General features: G+C 47.6%; 2 protein-coding genes across 4 annotated transcripts in view; one reads left to right on the forward strand and one right to left on the reverse strand.

Moving 5' to 3' along the window:
- The window catches only part of RABGAP1 (RAB GTPase activating protein 1), a 91271-nt gene extending 74756 nt beyond the window's left edge, over positions 1-16515 (reverse strand). Inside the window, 3 exon segments of the mRNA XM_033137781.1 lie at positions 1023-1263; positions 7353-7554; positions 16473-16515. Coding sequence (XP_032993672.1) covers positions 1023-1263; positions 7353-7502 — 391 coding nt within the window. The 5' untranslated portion in view covers positions 7503-7554; positions 16473-16515.
- A 354-nt stretch (positions 16516-16869) lies between these two features.
- ZBTB26 (zinc finger and BTB domain containing 26) lies at positions 16870-20659 on the forward strand. Of its 3 annotated transcripts, none has more exons than XM_033137631.1 (2): positions 16870-16963; positions 18955-20659. In XM_033137631.1, exon 2 carries the CDS (start codon positions 18965-18967, stop codon positions 20315-20317), a length of 1353 nt encoding a protein of 450 aa, XP_032993522.1. In that variant the 5' UTR covers positions 16870-16963; positions 18955-18964; the 3' UTR covers positions 20318-20659. The 3 variants fall into 3 exon arrangements, with proteins under 3 accessions (XP_032993522.1, XP_032993523.1, XP_032993524.1); XM_033137632.1 differs by having other exon boundaries at positions 16885-16968; XM_033137633.1 differs by lacking the exon at positions 16870-16963 and adding an exon at positions 17156-17243.

Consider the following 20659-nt stretch of genomic DNA (forward strand, 5'->3'; position numbering starts at 1 on the left):
TCTTCCTTCTTCTCAGGTGCCCCTACATCCCACTACCGATAGCTTTGTTTTTCTGTCCTGGGGAACTTTTGAAAACTTACGTTGGCACTGAGCTGTTTGTAGACATCTCGAGCCGAATGGTTCTTTTGTATTGATTTTGGTCATATACGTTACATGTATATAAGTGTATTTGGTTCCATTGTTTGATTTTTCATTACAGTACAGTGGTGCCCCGCTAGACGAAAATAATTCGTTCTGCGAAAATTTTCGTCTAGCGGGTTTTCCGTCTTGCGGAGCGGCAATGACAGCCGCGCTCCGCAAAACGGAAAAAAAAGACGAAAATTTTTCGTCTTGCAAGGCAGCCCCATAGACTTTTTCGTCTTGCGGGGCAGCCTTCCGCTAGACGAATGCCTTCGTCTAGCGAGTTTTTCGTCTTGTGAGGCATTCGTCTAGCGGGGCACCACTGTATCTTTGGTATTATTATTATTATTATTATTATTATTATTATTATTATTATTATTGTCATTATTATTTCAGCCGACGTGCAGTGGTTTTGTCGTTACCTTTGCTGTTTAGCACCAGTGGTACCTCGCAAGACGGAAATAATTCGTTCTGCGAGTGCTGTCGCATAGCGAATTTTTCGTCTGGCGAAGCACCAACGGGAGAATAGCGGTTTGACGAAAAAAAGAAGGGGGGGAAAAAATCGGAATTTTTTTTCGTCTTGCGAGGCAAGCCCATTGAAAAATTCGTCTTGCGAGACAGCCTTCCGCTAGCGAATGCCTTTCGTCTGGCGAGTTTTTCGTCTAGCGAGGCATTCGTCTAGCGGGGTACCACTGTACTTCTCATTCTCTGCGTCTCCATCATTGCCCAAACTAATTGTTCCTTGAGCGTCATTTGGACGGGAAGGCACATTGTGAGTGTTTCAAGGAATGACTTCCAGAAACTCGCCCCAGGTTTGCTCTGCGCCTCTTTCTTCCGGAGGCTTCTCGCGACCCGCTTGAGCCCTCCCATTTCCCACCCAAATACCCCATAATTTCTCTCACCTCCCTGGGCCGGCTTCACCGGCAAGCTCATATCGGGTTTCTGAGGTCCCGAAACAGACACGGGGTTAATTGTGGAGGATGCGGAAACCTCGAGGAGGACTGCCTCGTCTCCCTCTCCTCCATCACGACGGATGTCCTCCTTCTCGCGTTCTCGGTCATTTGATGGGTCTTCCACGGGGGGATCCATTAGGAGGTCTTCCAGCTCTTTCTGCAGCTGCTGCTCGCTCCCATTCCCTACAATCTGCGAAAGGAAGCGGCAAAGGGTGAGCCGAAAGAATCATAGAGTTGGAAGAGACCCCAAGGGCCATCCAGTCCAACCCCCTGCCAAGCAGGAAACACCATCCAAGCACTCCCGACGGACGGCTGTCAAGCCTCCGCTTCAAGACCTCCAAAGAAGGAGACTCCACCACACTCCCCGGCAGCAAATCCCACTGTCGGACAGCTCTTACGGTCAGGAAGTTCTTCCTAATGTTGAGGTGGAATCTTCTTTCTTGTAGTTTGAATCCATTGCCCCGTGTCCGCTTCTCTGGAGCAGCAGAAAACAACCTTTCACCCCCCTCTATATGACATCATCCTTTTATATATTTGAACATGGCTATCGCATCACCCCTTCACCTTCTCTTCTCCAGGCTAAACATACCCAGCTCCCTAAGACGTTCCTCATAAGGCATCGTTTCCAGGCCTCGGACCATTTTGGTTGCCCTCCTCTGGACACGTTCCAGCTTGTCAGTGTCCTTCTTGAACTGTGGTGCCCAGAACTGGACACAGTATTCCAGGTGAGGTCTGACCAGAGCGGAATACAGTGGTACTATTATTTCCCTTGATCTAAATGCTATACTCCTATTGATGCAGCCCAGAATTGCGTTGGCTTTTTTAGCTGCTGCATCACACTGTTGACTCATGTCAAGTTTACGGTCTACCAAGACTCCTAGATCCTTTTCCCATATACTGCTCTCAAGCCAGGTGTCCCCCATCCTGTATTTGTGCCTTTCCTTTTTTTTTGCCCAAGTGTAGTACTTGACATTTCTCCCTGTTAAAATTCACCTTGTTTGCTTTGGCCCAGTTCTCTAATCTGTTCAGGTCATTTTGAATTGTGATCCTGTCCTCTGGGGTATTAGCCACCACTCCCAATTTGGTGTCACCTGCAAACTTGATCAGGATGCTCTCAAGCCCATCATCCAAGTCATTGATGAAGATGTTGAATAAGACTGGGCCCAAGACAGTACCCTGTGGGACCCCACTAGTCACTTCTCTCCAAGATGAAGAGGAGCCATTCATGAGTACCCTTTGTGTTCGGTCAGGAATGATGATTCAGGAATGCAAGCATTCCCATCTTCCCCGGGAGAAATAACCGGGTACAGCCACCTTTTAAAAGCATCCCCCTCCATCTAATCCCCACCTCACTTACCTGACGGCTGCTTCCTTCCAGAAAACAACACCAGCGGTCACTTGAGCCTCCAGTGAAGTGGCAGAGGAAACAGTACACAAAACAGGACTTTTCCTGCCCTGTCAATGTGGGAGCAAACTACTGAAATGGTAGGCGTAGAGATGCGGCCGAGACTATATATCCACATGGAACATTGCTGTCTCCACTCGGAAGGAAGTCTTTCATGTGTCGGGACGAGGACAACCAAGACGGCCTGAAATCTGGTTAAGCCTGTTGAGCTAAATTAGACAGCAGGTAGCTTTGCCCTGTAATTTGCATCGGAAGAGAAGGAGCCTTTGGAGAAAGCTGTAGGCTCAGAGGCAGATGAACGTCCCATCGTGAGTCCCTGGCATCACCAGTGAAAATAATCAGAAAGCAGGTGGAGAGGATAGACCTTTGCCCAGTCTTATTCAACATCTTTTATGCCCCGTTTAGCTGTTGGCCGTGGTGCAGGATGACTGACCGAACCCAAAGGGTACTCATGAATGGCTCCTCTTCATCCTGGAGAGAAGTGACTAGTGGGGTGCCACAGGGATCTGTCTTGGGCCCAGTCTTCTTCAACATCTTCATCCATGACTTGGATGATGGGCTTGAGGGCATCCTGATCCAGTTTGCAAAAGGGTGCTCATGAATGGCTCCTCTTCATCCTGGAGAGAAGTGACTAGTGGGGTGCCACAGGGTTCTGTCTTGGGCCCAGTCTTATTCAACATCTTCATCCATGACTTGGATGATGGGCTTGAGAGCATCCTGATCCAGTTTGCAAATGACACCAAATCGGGAGGGGTGGCTAATACCCCCAGAGGACAGGATCACAATTCAAAATGACCTGAACGGATTGGAGAACCGGGCCAAAGCAAACAAGATGAATTTTAACAGGGAGAAATGTCAAGTACTAAACTTGGGCAAAAAAAATAAAAAATGAAAGGCACAAATACAGGATGGGTGACACCTGGCTTGAGAGCAGTACATGGGAAAAGGATCTAGGAGTCTTGGTAGACCGTCAACTTGACATGAGTCAACAGTGTGATGCAGCAGCTAAAAAAGCCAACGCAATTCTGGGCTGCATCAGTAGGAGTATAGCATCTAGATCAAGGGAAGTAATAGTACCACTGTATTCCGCTCTGGTCAGACCTCACCTGGAATACTGTGTCCAGTTCTGGGCACCCCAGTTCAAGAAGGATACGGACAAGCTGGAACGTGTCCAGAGGAGGGCAACCAAAATGGTCCAAGGCCTGGAAACGATGCCTTATGAGGAACGGCTTAGGGAGCTGGGTATGTTTAGCCTGGAGAAGAGAAGGTTAAGGGGTGATCTGATAGCCATGTTCAAATATATCAAAGGATGTCATCTAGAGGAGGGTGAAAGGTTGTTTTCTGCTGCTCCAGAGAAGCGGACACGGGGCAATGGATTCAAACGACAAGAAAGAAGATTCCACCTAAACATTAGAAAGAACTTCCTTTGAGTAAGAGCTGGGATTTGCTGCCAAGGAGTGTGGTGGAGTCTCCTTCTTTGGAGGTCTTGAAGCGGAGGCTTGACAGCCGTCCGTCAGGAATGCTTGGATGGTGTTTCCTGCTTGGCAGGGGGTTGGACTGGATGGCCCTTGGGGGTCTCTTCCAACTCTAGGATTCTATTCTATGATTCTATGATCACATTGAAACAGTCTGCACTAAATCAGGTGGGCTGCAAGCTTGGCTCTATCAGCCACACCACGTAATCAACCAAACATTTCATAACCCCAGTTCAAATACTGGAACAACAACACAGAAGGATTCTGGACACTCATGATCTGTGGCAACACTGGGACAACACTCCCCAACCGCACAGCACCTCTTCCCTGGTATGGTTCAGTGCACAGTTACAAGAATACGGTCAGCAAACAAGATGAATTTTAACAGGGAGAAATGTCAAGTACTACACTTGGGCAAAAAAAAATGAAAGACACAAATACAGGATGGGTGACACCTGGCTTGAGAGCAGTACATTGTCACAGCATAGCTTCAGTGACAATCTCTCTCGCTTGCCTAGATGGAGTGATATGGTGTGGATGGCTAACCCTCCGAAGATCTATAAGCTTGGTGCAGATCGGGGCTTTTAAAAGTGGAAAAATATATGAAATGTATAAAAAAGAAGAAGAAGATGGCGACCGCCTAAATGTGACTTTTGTATTTCAACCAGCAAGGGCGAAAGGAGGAATGTGGAGTACAGACTTAAAACCACACAGCGATACTGTTTGTTTGGACTTATCTTACTTGTTGGATATGTCAGCGGCTGTGAAAATATTGGAACGTGGGAGCAAAGCAATAGTGATGATAATGGAGCCTCTGGAATATGAAGCCTTAAATAAAATGTAAAGTAATAATTTGGGCAATTTGGAACTTTCTTTTTTTTGTTTTATAATTGGAGAAATAATTTGGAATGCAATGTTTCGTGTGATTTTGTTTTATTGGAAACCTTAATAAATATGATTTGTAGATGGAGTGATATGGTGTGAGGGGGTATGTGCACACACACACAAACCTCTGGTTTCTGAATGGATGGAATGTAACATACTGACCCGCCCTTTCCTTTGCGCTTTTGCGCTTTTTCTTTCCGGACGGGGCTTTTCATATTCCATCTGCCCTAAAAGTTTTCAAGGCCAAGGTGATCGCGACTTTGGCCTACGCGGCCTCAATATGGGGGGCCGGTGTAAATCTAACCCCTCTGGAGGTAATTCAAAACCAGTTTTTGAGACGGCTGCTAAGACTACCCCGGTGTGTAAGCCTTTGGGTTATCCCCATCCGAATTATTAAAATTGGACTTAGCCTCAGCCAAGAGAACTGTTATCCAAAAATTAGAGGAGATTGATCTCCAACATAATATCACGATGGGCAGTGGTACCTGCTCACCGATAAATCTTGGCTTAACACCATCACTGAAACTACCATCTTACTTAACTACTCTATCCGTTGCGACATACAGGTATGCCTTCATAAAGGCCAGATTCAATGCTTTCCCGTCCAACGTCATGGGTAACAGACTCTCCAACGGCCAGATTTCACTTCTATGTGACTGTGATAGTGGTTCTATAGCATCCTTGAATCATATAATCTTTTGTTGTCCATTACATCAGGCTGCTCTCCATTTTTATTGCGAACTGCGGGTGAAACTAAGGAAGCCCAATTAATATACTTACTGAACGATGAAGAGTCGAGCGGCTCCCTTATGGTCGCTAGATTCCTGATTAATGTTTTATTTCAAAAGAAGAGGAATGGATCACTTTATGATTTTGATAGCTCAGCTAAACCAAATAACCATTAATTGGAACCAGAACTTAGCTGTAAAATTATATTTTACTTGATAGAGTCTAAATTAAGTTTTAGATGGACGAATGAATTTTATTGAATACAACTGTCTTATCCAATTGGAATTTTGTATATATAGAGAGGTTGTTTTAATTTGTAAAACTGTTTTAAATTGTGTCAGTTAAAATGTTACATGATGTTTTGCTGTTATTGTTGTTTTGATATGGACCAATGGTCGTAATAAAATTACTACTACTACTACTAACATACTGACCTTGTTCTGCCCATCACCCCTTTTCCCACAAGGGAACGCAGCACTTTGACTGAAAAAGTTATCCTGCCTGGCAAGAGATATTAGTTACAAAGCACTTAGCACCCAACCGGATGCCCAGGTTTGCTTTCCTCCTCCTCCTCCTCCTCAAATGTTTTTCGTTTTGTATCATGCCTTTTATACTGTGAGTCCGAAGGCAAAGACTTGCCTTATCACTGATCTTTGCAAGCCGCCCTGGGAGCCCTTTCCTGTTGAAGAGCGGTGGTAAAAATGCTTCAGATTAAAAAACAATTTACCGTATTTTTCGCTCCATAGGGCGCACTGGACCATCGGGCGCACCTCGTTTTTAGAGGAGGAAACCCATAATTTTTTTTTCTGTTTTTTTTGTTTTCCTCCTCTAAAAGTCCTGTTTTTTTTAAGGATCAGCTCAAAGTTTAGCAACTTTTTTTTGCAAAAGGGAAAACCCTGTTTTTTTGAGGATCAGCTAAAAGTTTTGCAGCTTTTTTGCAAAGGGAAAAGCCCTGTTTTTTTTTTAAGGATCAGCTAAAAGTTTAGCAACTTTTTTTGCAAAGGGAAAAGCCCTGGTTTTTTTTTGAGGATCAGCTGAAAGGTTTGCAGGTTTTTATGCAAAGGGAAAAGCCCTGTTTTTTTTGAGGATCAGCGCAAAGTTTTGCAGCTTTTTTGCAAAGGGAAAAGCTCTGTTTTTTGAGGATCAGCTCAAAGTTTTGCAGCTTTTTTTATAAAGGGAGAAAAGCAAAGCTCCCTTTGCAAAGGGGGGAAAGCAAAGAGGAAAAGCCCCGTTTTTATGGGGTTCAACTCACATTTCTGCAGCTTCTAAAGGAAAGGGAGCCTTTTCTACAGTTTCCAGACAGATAATCTAATCAGCCAGTCCCATGTCGCTGGGGAAACAAACAACCTCCCCCTGCAGCACATTCAACAATGGAGGGCGGAGCAAGGGGCGGGGCCAAAAGGAGCCGGGACTCTTATCTCTCTCCCGATCTCTTGCTGATCAGCTGCTGAGCGGGGTCCTTTCGACACCCCCTTTTCTCTTTGTAAAATAAAAAGCACGATCCTCTTTTGGCCCCTGGGCAATTCAGCTCCAGGGACCACCATTCACTCCGTAAGACGCACAGATATTTCCCCTTACTTTTTAGGAGGGAAAAAGTGCGTCTTATGGAGCGAAAAATACAGTAATTTGGGATTGAGGGGCCAGTTCCAGCAAATAACTGCTGGCAAAAATGAACAGAGTGACCATGCTGTGCAGATACACCTTCCCTTCTTCCCCCATTCCCACAATACAGTACTGAACTCCCATCTCAGTCTGATCAGACTTGAACTACAGGCTCTTTCTTACCTTCAGCCCTGTCTTTTCGTCGTCGCTACCGTTATTGGCGGATGGCGTCTCATCCCCTTGCCTGGAAATCAAGACAAAATCTTCGCTGTTAAGGGTGGACACCGAGTCTGAAGACACGCTGATTTTTCCAACGGAGGCCTTGTCATCCATGACTTTTAAAAAAGGGAAGCTCGACTCATGGATGGGCTTGTTTGACAAGTACCTGAAAAACAAATAAAAGAAGTAGGTTTATTACTAAGCTGCTCCGAGAAAGTCGTGCCTTGAGGTGTTCCTAAATTCGCAGCTGCACAGTGTCACGAACCCGCACACCTGACGATTCTGTTGAGCCAAGTTACCACTTATTGCTACAGTTTAGGAATAGGAATAGGAATAATTTATTATTGGCCAAGTACATTTTCCAACATACTTGGGATTTGTTTCGGCTACATTGCAATGTCAACCTACAGACCCTGTTCCTCTCACAATACAAAGAAGTAAAGAAAACCCACCCATATTTTACCTCCCCTTCAGCTATACAACTACGAATTTAACAATTTAATGGCACAAGGGAAAAAACTATTTCTTGTGCCTGGCCGATTTTGTAGATGAAGTCCTGTAGCGACGTCCGGATGGAAGTAAATCAAGCAGATGATGACCGGGATGTAAAGGATCTGCTACAATTCCGTCCGCTCTCTTCCTAACTCGGGGAGCATCAATGGTCTCTATTGAAGGCAAGCTAACACCAGTTACCCTTTCTGCAAAACTATTCTTGTGCCTGGCCGATTTTGTATATGAAGTCCTGTAGCGACGTCCAGATGGAAGTAAATCAGGCAGATGATGACCGGGATGTAAAGGATCTGCTACAATTCTCTCTGCTCTCTTCCTTACTCGGGTAACATAAATTGTCTCTAACACCAAGCTAACACCAATTACCCTTTCTGCAATTCTTACAGCTCGTTGGAGCTTTTTCTTGTCTCTCTTGGAGGCTGTACCGTACCAAGCTGTTATAGAATTACAGAGAACGGTTTCAATGATGCCTCTGTAGAATTGGATCAACACTTCCGGGGACAATTTAAATTTCCTTCGTTGACGCAGGAAGTACAGCCTCTGGTGGACCTTTTTAATAATACTATTGATGTTGCTTGACCAATTTAAGTTATAAGAAATTACAGAGCCCAGGAACTTAAAGGACTCTACTATTACAACCATGTTACCAAGAATGGAAAGTGGTGGCAGAACAGAGGAGTTATTGCTGAGATTTATTTATACAGTTCCAAATACGTGCATAGTGCTTTACAGCAGGGCTAACCAACGTGGCAAATAGTCATGGATTATTAGAAATGTAGTCCACCAACTTCTGGAGGGAACAAACTGGCTACCTCTGCTTGAGTGCAACAAAGATTATAAGTCCCTGTCCTGGAGACTTTGCAATTCTGTTCAACTACTAAGACTTCTGGACCATCAAGAAGGCTGATCGCCGAAGAATGGATGCTTCTGAATTATGGTGCTGGAGGAGACTCTTGAGAGTCCCATGGACTGCGAGAAGATCAAACCTATCCATTCTCAAGGAAATCAGCCCTGAGTGCTCACTGGAAGGACAGATCCTGAAGTTGAGGCTCCAATACTTTGGCCACCTCATGAGAAGAGAAGACTCCCTGGAAAAGACCCTGATGTCGTTCAGTCGTGTCCGACTCTTCGTGACCCCATGGACCAGAGCACGCCAGGCACGCCTATCCTTCACTGCCTCTCGCAGTTTGGCCAAACTCATGTTAGTAGCTTCGAGAACACTGTCCAGCCATCTCATCCTCTGCTCCAATACTTTGGCCACCTCATGAGAAGAGAAGACTCCCTGGGAAAGACCCTGATGTTGGGAAAGATGGAGGGCACTAGGAGAAGGGGACGACAGAGGAGATGGCCACCTCATGAGAAGGGAAGACTCCCTGAAAAAGACCCTGATGTTGGGAAAGATGGAGGGCACAAGGAGAAGGGGACGACAGAGGATGAGATGGCCACCTCATGAGAAGAGAAGACTCCCTGGGAAAGACCCTGATGTTGGGAAAGATGGAGGGCACAAGGAGAAGGGGACGACAGAGGATGAGATGGTTGGACAGTGTTCTCAAAGCTACCAACATGAGTTTGGCCAAACTGCAAGAGGCAGTGAAGGATAGGCGTGCCTGGCGTGCTCTGGTCCATGGGGTCACGAAGAGTCGGACACAACTGAATGACTGAACAACAACACTAAGACTTCCATTTGGTTTCAGCAGGGGATGAGAACCGCAATGCCCTAAAGGGTTGTGGCACTACATAACTCCATCAATAGCAATATGTATAACAATATATGCACACTATATAGCAATATCAAAAAAACTAAGATCATGGGCACTGGTCCCATCACCTCCTGGCAAATAGAAGGGGAAGAAATGGAGGCAGTGAGATATTTCACTTTCTTGGGTTCCACGATCACTGCAGATGGTGACAGCAGTCACGAAATTAGAAGACGCCTGCTTCTTGGGAGAAAAGCAATGACAAACCTAGACAGCATCTTCAAAAGCAAAGACATCACCTTGCCGACAAAGGTCCGTCTAGTTCAAGCTATGGTTTTCCCAGTAGTAATGTACGGAAGTGAGAGCTGGACCATCAAGAAGGCTGATCGCCGAAGAATTGATGCTTTTGAATTATGGTGCTGGAGGAGACTCTTGAGAGTCCCATGGACTGCAAGAAGATCAAACCTATCCATTCTCAAAGAAATCAGCCCTGAGTGCTCACTAGAAGGACAGATCCTGAAGCTGAGGCTCCAGTACTTTGGCCACCTCATGAGAAGAGAAGGCTCCCTGGAAAAGACCCTGATGTTGGGAAAGATGGAGGGCACAAGGAGAAGGGGACAACAGAGGACGAGATGGTTGGACAGGGTTCTCGAAGCTACTAACATGAGTTTGGCCAAACTGCGGGAAGCAGTGAAGGATAGGCGTGCCTGGCGTGCTCTGGTCCATGGGGTCACGAAGAGTCGGACACGACTGAACGACTGAACAACAACAACAATAACAACAATTATTGTTCATTTGGTATGTTGTGAGCCACTTTGAGGACCACTGTGGAAAAACATCATGCAAATAAACTGATGAAGATGAACTACAGGCTCTGCTCCAGAGATGGACCTAAAATTTTTTGACAACTCTTTGGATTCTCTGGTTGGTGTTTCAAACCAAAAATATTTCCCAGGTCAGGCCACTTCAAAACAGTTGTTGTTCAGTCTACCAACAAGACCAAATATCCAAACTCCCTTTCATTCTTCTTTTGTCGCACATTGTGGTTTTTAGGGTTTTTTTGCAATTTCTTGAACCATTGTGAAATGTCAAATATTCCAGAATTTCCCCGTTCTTTTGTTAACCTTTGAAAACCACATGAAACACGCCCTTTTTAGAAGATTTTGCAACGGGGTGAGCAAGCAAGCAAGCAGGCAGGCATATAACAAGAGGCCAAAGTTGAGCACTTTTTATGTCCCCTTAATCTCACTGGTTATGGAGAAAGCTAGAGAGTTCCAGAAAAACATCTACTTCTGCTTCATTGACTACGCAAAAGCATTTGACTGTGTCGACCACAGCAAACTATGGCAAGTTCTTAAAGAAATGGGAGTGCCGGATCACCTCATTTGTCTCCTGAGAAATCTCTATGTGGGACAAGAAGCTACAGTTAGAACTGGATATGGAACAACTGATTGGTTCAAAATTGGGAAAGGAGTACGACAAGGCTGTATATTGTCTCCCTGCTTATTTAACTTATATGCAGAATTCACCATGCGAAAGGCTGGGCTGGATGAATCCCGAGCCGGAATTAAGATTGCCGGAAAAAACATCAACAACCTCAGATATGCTGATGATACTACCTTGATGGCAGGAAGTGAGGAAGAATTAAAGAACCTTTTAATGAGGGTGAAAGAAGAGAGCGCAAAATATGGTCTGAAGCTCAACATCAAAAAAACTAAGATCATGGCCACTGGTCCCATCACCTCCTGGCAAATAGAAGGGGAAGAAATGGAGGCAGTGAGAGATTTCACTTTCTTGGGTTCCATGATCACTGCAGATGGTGACAGCAGTCACGAAATTAGAAGACGCCTGCTTCTTGGGAGAAAAGCAATGACAAACCTAGACAGCATCTTAAAAAGCAAAGACATCACCTTGCCGACAAAGGTCCGTATAGTTAAAGCTACGGTTTTCCCAGTAGTAATGTACGGAAGTGAGAGCTGGACCATCAAGAAGGCTGATCGCCGAAGAATTGATGCTTTTGAATTATGGTGCTGGAGGAGACTCTCGAGAGTCCCATGGACTGCAAGAAGATCAAACCTATCCATTCTGAAGGAAATCAGCCCTGAGTGCTCACTAGAAGGACAGATCCTGAAGTTGAGGCTCCAATACTTTGGCCACCTCATGAGAAGTGAAGACTCCCTGGAAAAGACCCTGATGTTGGGAAAGATGGAGGGCACAAGGAGAAGGGGACGATGGAGGATGAGATGGTTGGACAGTGTTCTCGAAGCTACTAACATGAGTCTGGCCAAACTGCGAGAGGCAGTGAAGGACAGGCGTGCCTGGCGTGCTCTGGTCCATGGGGTCACGAAGAGTCGGACACGACTGAACGACTGAACGACAACAACAAATTACACTGTACTGCGGGACCAACAAGCTGGTGCTCAAGCTACACAAACACTCCCTGTCTTTTATCAAAGGAGTTACAGCCTGCAATCAGGTAATTCTAAGCATAACATGCTGCTCATCCAACTAAGCCAGCATAGCAAATGCCTCAGGGGGTGGGGCAGTGGCAGGCAGATGGCTGTGGTGTCAACTGATTTTCATTCTTCCTCCCCCCCCCCCCACGTCTTTGCCGTGTGCGTCTTGTGTATGTGTACTGTTCTAATTCCGGTTCGGTTCCTCTCTTAAAACTTCTTCTAAAACAAACAACAAATGCCAAATCAGATATATACAGAAGTAAAAGACAACAAGTTTACTCTACTGTTTTTTTACCACTCCCTCTTGTAAAAGTCAGAAAAACCTCGTTCTTTCCCCCCCCCCCCACCACACAATATTGTTGCCAAACCAGTACTAATCTTGTGCTGGCTAAGTTTATCCCCCACCCCAACACACACTTGCATGGATAAAGCCTTTGTATTCCTAACACTTGTATTCCTAATCCTAACACAGCCCAGGCACTTCTGGGGTGCACACACCCTTGCAGCTTCACTTCTACCTCCTACAGCAATCAGATTGTCAACAGCCAGGAACAACACACACACACACACACACACACACACACACACACACACCTCCACCCCATCCTATCTTTGTAAGTGAACACCCTACAGAAACTATAGAAGCAAGCATGAATGCTTCATCCCACAAACCTGGCTACCATCATGGTGTTGCTTCATTTGAAGCAGATCAGCTCTAAAAGACCTTCAGATAAATTTTATGGACTTCCATGTAGCTGAAGGGAGAAGGGCCAAGAAACAGAGAGGAGTGGGGCATGAAACCAGACTACACAGGCCAGTCATTGTCAACCTGCTGCCCTCCAGATGTTTTGGACTGTAACTCCCTTCAGTCCCAGCCAGCATGGCAACAATGACTGGGACTGATGGGAATTACAATCCATAACATCTGGAGGGGAGGAGACTCTTGAGAGTCCCATGGACTGCAAGATCAAACCTATCCATTCTCAAAGAAATCAGCCCTGAGTGCTCACTAGAAGGACAGATCCTGAAGTTGAGGCTCCAGTACTTTGGCCATCTCATGAGAAGAGAAGACTCCCTAGAAAAGACCCTGATGTTGGGAAAGATGGAGGGCACAAGGAGAAGGGGACGACAGAGGATGAGATGGTTGGACAGTGTTCTCGAAGCTACTAACATGAGTTTGGCCAAACTGCGGGAGGCAGTGGAGGATAGGCGTGCCTGGCGTGCTCTGGTCCATGGGGTCACGAAGAGTCGGACACGACTGAATGACTGAACAACAACAACAACAACATCTGGAGGATACCAGCTTGGCAAACTATACCGTAGATGTTGACATCAAACCACCATGAACCATCTCAAGAACCTCCCTATTCAGTTGTCTTCACCTACAAGAGAACAACATGGCTCTCTACGCTTTGAAACTCCCTGCATACTGAGATAAAGCAGTTACAGGTGGGTAGCCGTGTTGGTCTGCCATAGTCGAAACAAAATAGGAAATTCTTTCCAGTAGCACCTTAGAGACCAACTGAGTTTGTTCTTGGTATGAGCTTTCGCGTGCATGCACACTTCTTCAGATAAAGCAGACATCTTCACTGTACTCTTTCCGGCACCTACTAAAAATATTCCCCTTTAGACAATCCCACCCAGATGCCTAGAGAGTTGAGGTGATTTTAATCTGCTTTAGTATTCTCACTTTTGTATGTTTTGAAGTGGGGGTGTAAATTTTTCTTGATTTTACAGTGGCGCCTTGGCTCTCGAACTCGATCCATTCCAGGAGTCTGTTCGACTCCCGAAACCATTCAAAAACCAAGGCGCAGCTTCCGATTGGCTGCAGGAGCTTCCTGCACTCTAGCGGAAACTGCATCAGACATTCATTCGGCTTCCGAAAAACTTCCGCCAACCAGAACACTTACTTATGAGGTTTGCTCATTCGAGCCAATTTGTTCGGCAACTAAGCCGTTCAAGAAGGTACGACTATACTGTTTTATCTTTTGTAAACCAATATGAAGTTTTTTAAAAATCAAGCGGTGTGTAAATTTTATTACACAAATAAATTTAAAAATCCAAGATAAATATCTTTTTCAGTCAGCCTTTCCTAAGGATCTGGCAAAGCTCTGCAATCCTCCTCCATTTGGGACAACACTAGGTCAGCAGCCCAAATCTTCTAACTTCCATTGTTCCCCTCAATCAAGGTACAGAATGAGGGGCTGAGCTGGGAAGATCCATGAGTTCTCAAGCTATCAACTCACCATTACTTGAGTAGTCAGTACCAGCCTACATACATCTCAGGGTTTTTAATGCATATGACACACACAGGGATGTTACTGTACAGCCACACCTCATGTTGCGTCCACTTCAGATTACGTTTTTTTCCAAGCTGCATCCCACGGCAATCCGGAAGTACCGGAACAGTTGCTTCCAGGTTCTGCACTCGCACATGCGCAGAAGCGCTAAATCGCGCCATGCGTATGCACAGACAAGGCGCTTCTGGATGCGAACGCTTCCAAGTTGCGAATGTGCCTCCAGGGCGGATTACGTCCGCAACTCAAGGTTCCACTGTACTGAAAAAGGCCCCCAATTGAAACCTCAGCTGCAGCATCACTGGCTACCTTTAAGGAAGCTACTTTTCTCTCAGTCTTCCCCACAATACACACAGTACTTACACTACAGAGCTACTCAGACCAGCATAACTTGCAGAGCTGTTCAATACATGAGAAGGCTCAAACCATGGACACCAAAACATTGCCCGAGACAAAGAAAGGTGGCTACAGAAATTTTACTGCACTTATCTCAGGTACCTTTTAGTGGAAACACAATACAAACAGCCACTATATTTTTACCACTGCTAATAATACTGTGTCATGGTTATTATTTTCAATATCGTCAATAACAACAAAAACAACAACCCAATTTATTCAGTAAATTTAACTTTCACCTTTTCTCTGAGAAGCTCAAGGCAGCAAACATGGGCCTATTCCCCTCCCCCTGCTTTTATGCTCACAACAATCCTGTGAAGTAGGTCAGGCTGAGAAAGAGAACGACTGGCCCAAGGTTGCCCACTGTGTTTTATGACTGAAAGGGGATTTGAACTTGGGCCTCACCACTTCTCGTGTGGTACTCTCCATCACACTGGAGTCTTTGGGAATGGTGTGACAGCACAGAGGGTATACAACACCAAAGCAACACCAGGTGTTGGCAGGAGCAACAGGAGCACCCCAACACAATTGCAAATAATTTATTTTTATTTAACATCATTTGTATACCAAATTATGAGGCCCCACCCAGCACACCTTCTTTGTGTTCCTGCTCCAAGAGAGCATTATCATGACAACAGCAGTAGCTTTTATGTCAGTGAAGGGGACAATTACATCAGGAATGCAGAACCTGGTGTCCTCCAAAAATTGCTGTACACCAACTCCCATCAGCCCCACCCAGCAATGTGGTCAAGAATGATAGGAGTTACCAGCACAGGAATTAGGGAAGTGCAGGTGGTTCCGCTGCATAGGAAGGTGAGCCAAGGGGGTGTAAAATAATAACATGAATGCCTACATTTATACAGGTATCTACTGAGAAGATCCATAAAAAATGCAACTGTACATAGAGGAATTATTGTTAAAATAAGTAATATATGAAAGATTTTGTTATATTCCAGCAGCAGGAATCCACATAGGGGTTGTAGAAAGGACTGCAGAACCTGAAAGCATTTAGTTTGAAGAAAATGTGACCAAGGGGTGACATGACAAACGTTTGTAAGTTTTATGCATGGGCCAAATGAACCAACCCAAACCGTGCAATCTTCACCTGAGGCCCTTCTTCTTGTGCCTCCGCTGTGAGAGGTCCGGAGGGTGGCGGCAACACCAGAAGGGTCCTTTTCTGTGGTGGCTCCCCGTTTATGGGATGCTCTCTTCAGGGAGGACTGCCTGGCAGCATCATTAGGTGCGGGGGGGGGGGGAGAACCTTCTTCAACCAGGCCTTGAGCTTACTAACATCCTATATCCTTGGAAATGGGTTTGTTGGAATTGGGGAGGCGGGCGGGGGGGTTATTGGTCTGTTCTGTTCTTGTTATTACGCATTTTGTGTTTTAATCTTTCGTTTTTATGCTGCGAACCGCCCTGGGATTAACGGGTGTAGGACGGTATATTTTATACGTTTTATAGCTCACCATAATAATAAATAATGGGGAGCCGGCCCCCCCAGCCCCACCCACTCCTCGGTCCCTGCGACGAGTAGCGCCCAACCGCCGACCCTCCCCGGGGGGTGAAGCCCCATAGGGCGAGGGCGAGGACGAGGGCGGCTGCTTCTCCCTCCCTCCCTCCCTCCCCCCCCCCGCCGCCGGCCCAGCCCCGGATCCTCTCACGGGCTGCCAGCGCCCGGTCCCGCCCCACAACCCCGCTCAGGTACGGGCTGGGTGGCGCCCGGCTTACCCTCTCGAAGGCCTCCGTCTGCCTCCTCAGGCAGCGGGAAGAGGGGCAGGAGGAGGAGGAGCAGCAGCAGCAGCGCAGCCGCCGCCGCCGCCACCACCGCCACCGCCGGGCCTCCCTCAGTCGGGCCGCCTCGCAACCTCGATCCCGCCTCCCGCCTCCGCCTCCTTCCCCGCCTTTCCCCGTCACGTGACCGGGGCTCGGCCGGAAGACGGGCGGACGGACGGCCACTTCCGGCTTCCGGGGCCAGCAACCGCTTCCGGTCCCGCCCCCCACCGTCCTCTTCCTTAGCAACCGTCACTCCCTCTCCTCTCGTGGCGACGGGAAAGAAAGAAGCGGAAGTGGGATTGCGGGGGGTGGGGCAGAGGAGATTCAAGCTTCCGGTGGTGACGGAGGAGGAGGAGGAGGAGGAGCTCCGCTGGCCGCCGCGCGGTCCTTCCCGCGCCCCTCGGGCGAGCCCCGTGGCTGCGCCGCCTGGGGGAGGCGGAGAGGAGGTGGGGTGAGGCTGGGGGTCTGTGGTGGGGCCAGCGCCCTCCCCCCCGCTTGCTCCCGTCCCAACCATTGGCTGGTGGAACTCGCGGCCACTGGACCCGGCGGAGGTTGTCCCGCCTCAGGAGTGCTCCGATTGCGGGTGGGGGGGGTCTGGGGGGGGGTTGCGAGGCGGAGGCAGCCGACCATCACCCTCAGCATTCATGACAGCGGTCCGCCGGCGCCGACGTTCTTCTGCTCTGTAAATGCACCTGGAGGTTGAGAAGCGTGGCTTGGCCAAAAGGAGTGAGTGGGGACGTGGGGGGGGGGTCACTGAGCGGGACTTGAGGGTGGTGGTGGTGGTTGGTATTTTTAAAATAATTTTTATTAATCAAATTTGAACAGAGCATATTTCATTCATTATAACCAATTACATCCCCCCCTTTCCCCCCTCTCCCACCCTCGAAAGACTTCCCTCAGCTCCCCTCTCTGGTTTGTTTATACATATTACTCTCTACCATATGTTCTGCGAGGGTGTGGTTGTTTTGACAGCATGCTTAATGGGAACGGGAGAGCTGCTATTGTGCTGCTGCAGCGCTGCCTCTGGGCTTCCCATAATAGGCTTCTGGTTGGTGGCTGTGAGGACAGAGACTCCGCTAGATAATCTCCTCACACACATTGGACCTGATTCACCTGCAGGGATATTCTTCACCCTTTAAAAGGGGACTGGAAGGATTCACAGAGGAGATAGATAATGCTGTCAACCACAATGGCTATTGTGTTCTGCGTCCACGGTCAGTGAGACAGTAAATATTCCAGAATGCCAGGTGCTGGAACCATAGGAGGGAAGACTGCAGCCCTTGTGCTCGGATCCTGCTTGTGGGTTTCCCTTTGTGCCATTTGGGGTTGCCTACTGTGAGAACAGGTCAATGGACTGAGTTAGCCACTAGCCTGATCCAGCGGGCTCTTCCTGTGCTCATTCATGTCTTGCCCCATGGCCACTAACTTGGGTGGCTTTTAAAAAGAATTAGCTGGATTCATGGAGGAGATGAGCTACTGTCAATGGCTGCTGAGCAGGATAGCTGTGCTCTACCTCCGTGATTGGAGGCGACAATGCTTCTGAATACTAGCTGCTGGAAACCATGAGAGGGGAGAGTGCTGCTGCTCTCGTGCTCATGTTCTGCTCCCTGGTTTCCCACTGGTATCTGGTTGGCCACTGTGAGAACAGGTTGCTGGACTAGATGGACCACTGACCTGATCCAGAAGGATCTTACTGTAGTGATCCTCTCTTCTCCGTGTTGAATTTGAAGGAGCCAAAGTACAGTCACCTCAGGAGCTGGTGACCTTCAAGAAGGTGTGTCTGTGTATCTTTCTGGGGAGGAGTGGGCTCAGCTGGTACCTTCTGTGTGCAAAGCAGGTGCTCTGTGTGGCCTCAGCACCATCCCACACCAGCTGTGTCATATAGGGTCATTTAGTCCAGCTCCCTGCAATGCAGTAATCACAGCTAAAGAATACCTGACAAGTGGCTGTCCAGCCTCCCTTTCAAACCTGCAGGGAAGAGGTCGATGCCCTTGCCTTTTTCGGTGTTTAATGTCATTGGTAGGTTTAGGATGAGATGGTGCATCTGTGCTGCTTTGATTGCTCAGAAAACACCTCCACACACACACAGTTATTAGGTTTATTTTCCATTTTGTTTGTTTGTAAGGCTGGAGTGCTGTGCACGCTTATCTGAGGGTAAGCTCCACTGAACTTAGTAAGACTTATTCCCGAGTAAATGCACGGTCCAGTCACATCTTTCAGCAATATTGGTTTTGGGACAAGCAAGGAAACTGAGAAAACAGTAATTATTGTGATGATGTGATCAGAGCTACAGGGGAAGAAAGTGGCAGGCCTCTGATTATGGTTGTAGATCGCCACTGTTTCTGGTGTCTGAATCTTTTTTGGTTTAAAGCTTGTACAGTCTTGAAACTATTTCTTTCTGTGGCATTCACAGTATTCATCCACTTGCCCCTTTCAGGTTTGTCAACATGACCAAGAGAACCGATACCCTCCACTTCCAGTTTGACAACTACGGGGACTCCATGCTGCAAAAAATGGACAAGCTGAGGGAAGAGAAGAAGTTTTGTGATGTCACTGTCTACATAGACGACCTTGAGGTTCACGGCCACAAAATAGTCTTTGCTGCTGGCTCCCCTTTCTTAAGGGATCAGTTCCTGCTGAATGACTCCAGGGAAGTGAAAATCTCCATCCTCCAGAGTTCGGAGGTTGGGAGGCAGCTGCTTCTGTCCTGCTACAGTGGCGTCCTGGAGTTTCCCGAGATGGAGTTGGTGAACTACCTGACGGCGGCTAGCTTTCTTCAGATGAGCCACATTGTGGAGCGCTGCACACAGGCCCTGTGGAAATTCATCCGGCCAAAACAGCAGCTTGAAAACAAAGAGGAGGGGAAGCAGCCGCAGCAGACTGACTCTTCAGAGCCAAACGAGTGCTCAAGGATAGGGAGTAAGGAGGAGGAGGAGGAGGATGACTCCTTGCTTCCAGACTCTCCATGCATCCAACCCTCTGAAGACAGCCTGGACATGGACGATAGTGACATCCAAATTGTGAAGGTGGAGTCCATTGGGGAGGTTGCAGAGGTCAGAAGCAAGAAAGACCAGAACCAGTTTATTTCCTCAGAGCAGCAGAGCAGCCTCCACTCACCAGAGCCTCAGCACTCCCTCATCAATTCCACGGTGGAGAACCGAGCTGGTGACCTGGAGCAAGGCCAGCTCCACAACTACACCCTCTCGTACATGGGGGGAGACAGCCTCATCATGGCTTCCAAAGACATGTTTGGCACCAGCAACCGGGGGGTGGACAAAGGCCTTCAGTGGCACCACCAGTGCCCCAAGTGCACACGCGTCTTCCGGCATCTGGAGAACTACGCCAACCACTTGAAGATGCACAAGCTTTTCATGTGCCTGCTGTGCGGCAAGACCTTCACACAGAAGGGCAACTTGCACCGACACATGCGGGTGCATGCGGGCATCAAGCCCTTCCAGTGCAAGATCTGTGGGAAGACCTTCTCGCAGAAGTGCTCCTTACAGGACCATCTCAACCTGCACAGTGGGGACAAGCCCCACAAATGCAACTACTGTGACATGGTTTTCGCCCACAAGCCCGTCCTTAGGAAGCACCTCAAGCAGCTCCATGGCAAGAACAGCTTTGACAACGCCAATGAGAGGAATGTCCAGGACATTGCCGTGGATTTTGACTCCTACAGCTGCAGCTCAGGCACAGACTCAAAAGGCTGCCAGCAGGCCGAGGCCAGCCAGGCGCTGGACACTGGGAAACTGGCGCAGGCAGTGCTCAGTTTGCGGAGCGAAAGCACCAACGTGAATTGAAATGGGTGATGGAGCACCTCTCTATGAGCATTGGGGCAGGAAGAGCCGTGAAGAGCTGCTTCGGGCTTTGGACTTGGGTATCAGCCCAAGAGGCTCTGCTGGATAAGCCGCGGGGGCTGAACTGAAAATTGTAGCAAGCCTTCTGCCCTAGAGTGGTTTGATGTGTTTGGTGACTCCAAGTGTCTTTGTCCCTAGGGTGAGAAGAACAAAGGCATAAGCCTGCCTCCTTTGATATTTAGGTAAGGCAGCGCTGGATGACCCCCTTTTTTTGAAGGGTTGTTGAATTGTACCTCCAAGAAGCAGTTACCAGTTTGTGGGCTGAAGGAGTAAATACAAACCTGT

This window comes from Lacerta agilis, chromosome Z, assembly GCF_009819535.1.
Source record: "Lacerta agilis isolate rLacAgi1 chromosome Z, rLacAgi1.pri, whole genome shotgun sequence".
Classification (NCBI taxonomy): Eukaryota; Metazoa; Chordata; class Lepidosauria; order Squamata; family Lacertidae; genus Lacerta; species Lacerta agilis.